The 7,220-nt window shown below is 39.1% G+C and overlaps 1 gene segment (V, D, J or C); it reads right to left on the reverse strand.

Annotated features, from left to right (window-relative positions):
- Window positions 1-5,937: 5,937 nt before the first annotated feature.
- Window positions 5,938-6,597, reverse strand: LOC127230080 (T-cell receptor alpha chain V region 2B4-like). The segment is given in 2 exon segments: window positions 5,938-6,347; window positions 6,549-6,597. Coding segments are annotated over 2 exon segments (459 nt in total).
- Between the last annotated feature and the right edge of the window lie 623 nt (window positions 6,598-7,220).

The following is a 7,220-nucleotide window of genomic DNA, read 5'->3' on the forward strand; positions in this document are numbered from 1 at the left end:
CAGACTCTTTCCATAACACCCAATACTAGAATCCTGATGCTCCCTGCCCAGCTGTGCCTTTGAGATTCATGTAAGGGAAGCTCTGTAGACCTATGTCAGTGAACAGGCAACTGTTTGGGGCAGAGAAACAGACTGACAGGCATCTCTGTCCTTTGGATAAATCACAGGTTTATTTCCATGATAGTGCTTGGAAGGAGGTCATTGATATGGGGTAATTACTGATTTGTGGAGAATAAATGACAAGGAGGCCTTTACATATTTCTTGAAGCCTAGGTCTTGGAGCAGATGTCTGAGAGGGCACAGAGGTCTTCAAGCTTAGAAGTAGTGCTATGTGGAGAGTCTTCCTTTTTTAGTACTGTGACTTTAAGCCTTTCTGTTTTCATCCACAGAAAAAGGTAAAAGAGGATATAAGCTGAAGGAATCTGCCTGGCCTTTTCCCAAGTTCTGGACTAAACAAGTGTAGTTCTGTGTCACTATAGTGTAGGTCAGTACCTTCTTCATCCTGGGATGTCAGGGTATCAGAACTCTGATACCTATATCTTTCCCTTACAAGACTGGTTAGGAAAATAAAGTAAAAAAACAAAAATCACAATCTTGGAAGAGTTTTCTTTCATTTCCAGTAGACTCTTATTGTGAAATGACATAAGCACCATTCCACCCACTCTTGAGGTCTAGGAAACAGCTCTGAGGGTTTGTGTCAGGGCTGCAGGTGTCTGCTGCACACTGTGTCTCTGTAGCACAGAAGTATGCAGCAGTATCTTCAGGCTGGGCAGCAGTGATGGACAGGGAACTGCTCTGGGTGGAGGTGTTAAGGGTCACTCTTAGTCTTCCACTCTGTTTCTCTTTCTCATTTGAACGTATTAAGATTAGCATGGCAGGGCCTCTGCCTAAGACCTGTCTGTACCGCTGTAGGGAAGTTATGGATGTTTTATAACTGCAGTTCACATTGACATTTTTACCCTCCTGGATGTTCATGGCCCAAGGATTCTTTTCTTCTAGCTGGCTGTTTACTCCTGCATAGAAACACATGCCAGAGAACAGGAGTCAGTGTTTACATTTTCAAACTGCATCTCACATGTATGTGGACTTTGCTGTCTCTGTTACCCTCACCAGAAACACAAACTCACCTGTCAGTTGCAGAAATAGTGTCACTATCAACATGCCAAGAAGTCTGTCCATTCCTCCCAATGAAGAGCAGATCACAAGAGATGCAGCTTTGGGCCTGACACAATTATTTGGTTTCTGAGCATCTGCCTTGAAGAACCGCAGAAGCAAGCTCAAACACCTCCCTCCCCACCCCCTCTCTTCTTCTCTTGCCAACCACATCACCTCCACTCCCCTCCCCCATTCTGTGAATTCAAACCCAGGAGTGTGAGGAAGGGGAACCATGACATCTGCTGGTGGCCCCATCATCTGGCTAAGAGAGCATGGTCTGCAAGGATGAGGAGTGTACACAGCTGTAAATACAATGTTTTTTGTTCTCTGCCCTTATTAAACTCTTGTTAGATTTCTTCAGCAGCATAGGGAAACAGAAGGCAGAAAAAGAGACTGGAGCCTGGTCTCCACAGGAAGGACAGACACTTTCCTTTAGGAAAGGGAGGTCTGTGTGAGGAAAGGATGGCAGTGAATGTATAAGGATGGTAGACAGTATTGTTTGAATCCATGAGGGGATAGAGCAGTTCCCCAGTCTCTTTGGTTGGCTTCCCAGGATGTGGCTAAGGGGTCCCAGGTCAGTTCCAGGTGCTAGAGCTCCCATTACTCATTCTTTTCTGCTCTGGTTCCTTTTGTTACTTTTGTTCTTCATCCTTTGTTTATCTCAGGAGTTTATTGGTATACTAAGAATATGCTTATTGTTGGGTAATCGATATATTGTTTTCAGAGATCTCACGATTATTCTGGCATCCTTACTTGCATGCAATATTCATTTACAATCTTCTTTAATGCTGATTTGGATATCTCAGATAGTCTTCACTGCCCTTGGGATATGTCTTTATGTCCTTTAACTTTAAAGGATTATTTTCTATATAGACTAATCATGGTTGAAGTTCAGTCCTTCTTTCTTACTTGCAACTGTTTATTTTCTTTTTCTATATACTTGGAATTTTGACAATCAAGAAATGAAGTAAGCTCTGATCTATACTTTTATTTTACCTTCTGTATTTCTGGATTGTCATAACCATCAGCATCTTGAGAACAACTATGAAGACCAACCAGAGACTCTGAACCACAACCAAAGCAAGAACATAGGCAGAGCTATGCATGAAATGGAAATGTAATTTATGGCAACCAATAACACTTCCTCCTGAGAATAGAGCCATGGCATCAGTGGCAGTTCCTCAGGAAGATTGAAACCAACCTTCTTAAGATCAAGCTATACCACTCTTGGGCATATACTCAAACAATTTTCCATCTACTATAGAGGTACTTGTTAATCCATGTTCATTGCTGTTCTATTCATAGTAGGATTGTCAAATATTAAAAGCAACACAGAAGAATAGATAAAGAAAATGTGCATTCATACAATGGATTATTACCCAGTTTTGAAGAAAATGGCATCATGAAAATTGCTGACAAATGGATGGAACTACAAAAAACGTATTCTGCTTATATGATAGTCATTGTGAAGTCTTTGACAACCAAGCTACACTCTATAGAACTACAGAAGAATGGTGAAGTATAACGGAGTAGAGGAAAGAGATAGGTCTTAATAAGAACTGAAAATAGAATATATAACCATGGATGGAATGTAGGCTTTTTCTTGAGAAAAAGAGAAGGGTTGTGTGAGGGAATATAGGAAGAGGTAAATAAAATTAAGGGATATTGGAATGTTTGCATGGAAGGCTAATACAGTATAAAAGTCCTAAAATATATACATGCATGCAGGATATGCTAATGAAATTGCCAAATAATGGAGAAGACAGAGTCCCAACTGGCCATCTCTTGTCACCAAATTAAGCTTCCAGTACCATGATTGGGGTAGATGTATTTGGGTTGTTGGCCAAAGAACCCCCCCTTGGAACCCTAATTAAGACAAATGTTATGCCCATTAATCAGAGTGATTGGAGTAGGTTCTCCTTAAGGCAACTCGCTGTCTAGCCACAGGTCTTTGAATCTGATATTGATACCTAGTATGGGTTTCTAGTTGTGAAATGGGTCTCTAATCTACTAATCTAATGTTTGATGTCTCCAAGGATGTTTGTGTCACTACTGCACTAGTGGACACACGTTCCTACGTGAGTGGTTTTATATTTTACAAGTCTGTTGATAGGTATGACTGATGATTCAGTTTCTCTTCTGGAAGCATAAATAAACCTTCCAGCACTGTAAATATAGCCAGTAGGAATGAAGCCTTCAGGTCCATAAGCATTTTGATTTCTCTGTGATCTGTGACTCAAGTATGTGGGGACTTCAGCAACAGCATCTTACTGTCAGTTCTTGAGAGTAACCAAGAACATTGGCAATGGCCTGTTTGGAATCGCATGAAAATTCAGTGACCAACAACCCCAAAGAGATAACCCATTCCAGACACTGTGCTTTTTGTTACACCATGTAATCCTATAGTAGATCAGTATGTATGTATGTATGTATGTATATACACATATTACACATACATACATAAAGAGAGAGAGAAAGAGAGGAGAATAGATGTAGATAATACATACATAGATAGATAGATAGATAGATAGATAGATGATAGTTATAGATGCAGGTAGATAGACATGTTTATATCTTTGGAAGCTTCTGCAGTAGCAGTTTCAATATAACTTTTTTTTAAAGATCTCTAATGTTAGTTATCTCTCCCTCTGCCTCTTCAATACCTGCCCTTTAATCTTACATCCTATTCAACCACTCCTCCATTATTCACCTTTTACAGCTATGTTCAACTCTGATCATCGTCTCTAATTTCCAGAACACTGTCAGCATTCCAACTGGAACACTCATATCTGAAGATTCAAAGTTAACATTCACAGAAGAGAGAAACGTGGGATGATGAAGCAGGAAGATCATGAAGGTTAGGCCAGTTTAGCCTCCCAAATAAAATCCTGTCTCAAAAATAAATTAATGAACATAAATATAGGAAGGCAACAAATGAGCAGTTAACTGAGCCAAGAGACAAACTACAAATGAAAGAAAATATTGTTAGCTACTCATATGACAGAGGTTTGAACAATTAAACAATAAATTCCTAAAAATGAGCCATGGAAATGAACAGAGAATTCTAAAATGTAGAAATACAAATAGCCAATAATTGAAATAGTCTTAGTCATCATTGAAATGGATGTTAAAATAAGTTGATACTTCATCTCACCCATTCAGAAAATCTATCATCAAGTAATCAAGTTCTATCAAATGCTGGTGAAGATGTTGGTAAATAGGAGACTTCATTCACCATGGGTGAAAGCACACACTGATATAACAACTATAGAAATCAGTGTGAAGCATACTCAGAAATCTGAAAGAGGAAGTGTTGTAGGGTCCAGCTATGTAATTTCTGCATGTTTATGTGAAGAACAAATTCATAATATAGAAACACTTGATTAACCATGTTTATTGGTACTCTATTCACAATTTCTAGGAAATGAATCCAGCCTAGATGGTCTTCAACAAAAGAATGGATAATGAGATTTTGGTAGAGATTTTATATTGTATATTTGGAACAGAGTCAAATGAATGATGCCTTGTGAACACTGCTTAGGGGAACTGTGAGGGGCTGCAGGGAAAAAGGCAGAGGGCCTTTACCTCAGGTGCATTTTGTTCACAGGACTGATCTTGGACATGATTTCCTGCCCTCTGTGTGAAGCATTTATATTTAATTTATAAGACATACTTAGGTCTTATAGTTTTAAAACAGATGTCAGATCATAGCTATTGAACACAATTTTCAGGGTAATCTGAATATGGATATGCCTTTTGCCTTGCTTTTAAAGTTTCCCACATATAATCTACACAACATGACAAGAATTTGTGTTTAAATTGGTCTGTCCTCAGAAAGTTCTAGGAAGAGGCTGCTATCTTACTACTTAATATATGATTATTGGCATTTATTTACATGTTTTTCTTCTCATGTTTTGCTGAACCCAAACAGCCTTCTTTGGATCATTGCTTTCCTTGTTACATTTGTGTATAAAAATACACTCAAACTGCTGTAAGATTGTCATCAGCATTAGACTGGAATCTGTCCAATTGGTTCAGGTTCTGAGATACCAGAACCAACAGACAAGATCTGCAAAGGTCATCCAAAAAGTCAACATTATATGCATATATATGAATACTATTCATCTATAAAGAAAAATGAAAGGATAGAATTTGCATAAAAATGGATGCAGTTGGAAAATAATATAGTGTGAGACAAACACATGTAAATCTTAGCTTGTAATTTTTATCTGTATGTATCATCTGACTACAAATGTATGCAGATGTCAGGAAGCTAGTAAGCCTCACAAGAGAGGGAAAAAATCATTAAGAGGGATGAGTGGGATGGCAATAGAGCACATGAACTGGAATTGGATGGGGATTCTGGGGGTGTGGGAAAGGAAGTTTCCTTTAGAATGTGGAATAGGGAAATGGGGGAGGGAATAAGCCTGGGGAAGTGTCAACCAAAAATAAATGTGCATGAAATTGCTTTAGAGAAACCAGCTACATTGTAATCAACTTTTTAAAGATTCAAAAACAACAATTTTTTTTTTAATGGAAAGATTTTAAAAGCAAGCAAGTCAGAGTCCTGTAGACATGATGGTGGTCTTTATGACATGGCATGAGGTGAGTCCCTCAGCCATTTGTATGCCATCCAGCTGAACAACATAGGCACATCATTGTACATCAGTGTACATTGTTGTAAAACCATCATCCCAAAAGAAGAGTGGGAAAATTCCAGACAAAACAATAGTGTGCTTTTCTCTTTAGGACTGGTTATTTTCAAAATGCCAAAATATTTTCTCAACCAATCAAATGCTCTCTACCCTTGCTCTTATTTTCCATTGCCTGTGGTCTGTGCTCTAAGGACTTGGCAGCACCCGATAGGTTTGGGTACAGGGTGCAGGTGCCTGGGGAGCACTGTGTGTTCACTGCACACAGGTAGACAGCTGAGTCACTGTGCTGCGAGTCTCTGATGTGCAGGGAAACATGCAGGCTGGCTTTATTGAGATGAACCCTAAATCTACCGTCTTCCTTTTCACCATTGGAGAAGATGGACATCAGAGGCATGGGGCCTTTCCCTGGATGCTGTCTGTACCACCAGAAATACTGAGAATTCTGATCACTGTAAGTGCAGTTGAGGGAAGCCATGGCTCCCTCTGGGACACTGAGGGATTCCGGAGTCTGCTGCACCTTCTGCTGGCTGCTCACACCTGTGCAGAAAGACAAAGGTCAGACAAATAAGACTGGATGCATATAAATGCTAACTCCCCAGAACGGCTTTGCCGTGGGCCTCCCACCTGCTTTGTTTCAGCATGAGAACATTATTATTTCTACCCTCCCTCCTAAAATATGTGAACTCAATTCCCTAGCATACAGCAACATTAAGTTCCCATAGAAATGGTCAAACTCACCCTTCAGTTGAAGCCAGAGTACCACTATTGAAACACTTAAGGGATGCATTACTGTTTTCAATGAAGATTCACAAGTTGAAGTGATCTATAACAAACAGACTGGCATTAGGGAGTTCAAATGCTTCTGATGTGGAATGCAGGAAAAAAGAAAAACCCCAAACTGTTCATCCAATTAGAAAGAAGGTCATAGTTTTCACTGACACACAAAAAGCCCTCCTTCTTTCTCTAACCTCCCTCACAACTCACACAGGCACAAAGGACTATGGGAAAAATTGCCTCTGAATCTCTGAGAAGACACTGCCATCATGTGGATTCACCTTAGTGTCAAATATTTTAAGCCATTACTCTTCCTATGTAGACGATTAAAACAAGGAATAGTGTTGCATATGAGGAGTGTAAGACATTTGTTCAAGTTTATGCATGAGCATACTTACACATACATTTTCCACCAAATGACAGCTTATTTTCAGCAAATAAGTTATTTCACTAGTCGTTTTTGTAATATTTCTTCTAAAGAAATTCTCACAATCAGATAATACTTTATGTTCTTTATCTCTTCTCAGTGTCAACTCATGGAACCTTGTATTGTTTCTTCACCATCAATATTAATTTTTATATACTTACAAATATCTGTTTAAAACAAAATAGCTTTAAAAGAGGCTCAATACATAT

This window comes from Phodopus roborovskii, unplaced genomic scaffold (genome assembly GCF_943737965.1).
Source record: "Phodopus roborovskii unplaced genomic scaffold, PHOROB, whole genome shotgun sequence".
NCBI classification, from domain to species: Eukaryota; Metazoa; Chordata; class Mammalia; order Rodentia; family Cricetidae; genus Phodopus; species Phodopus roborovskii.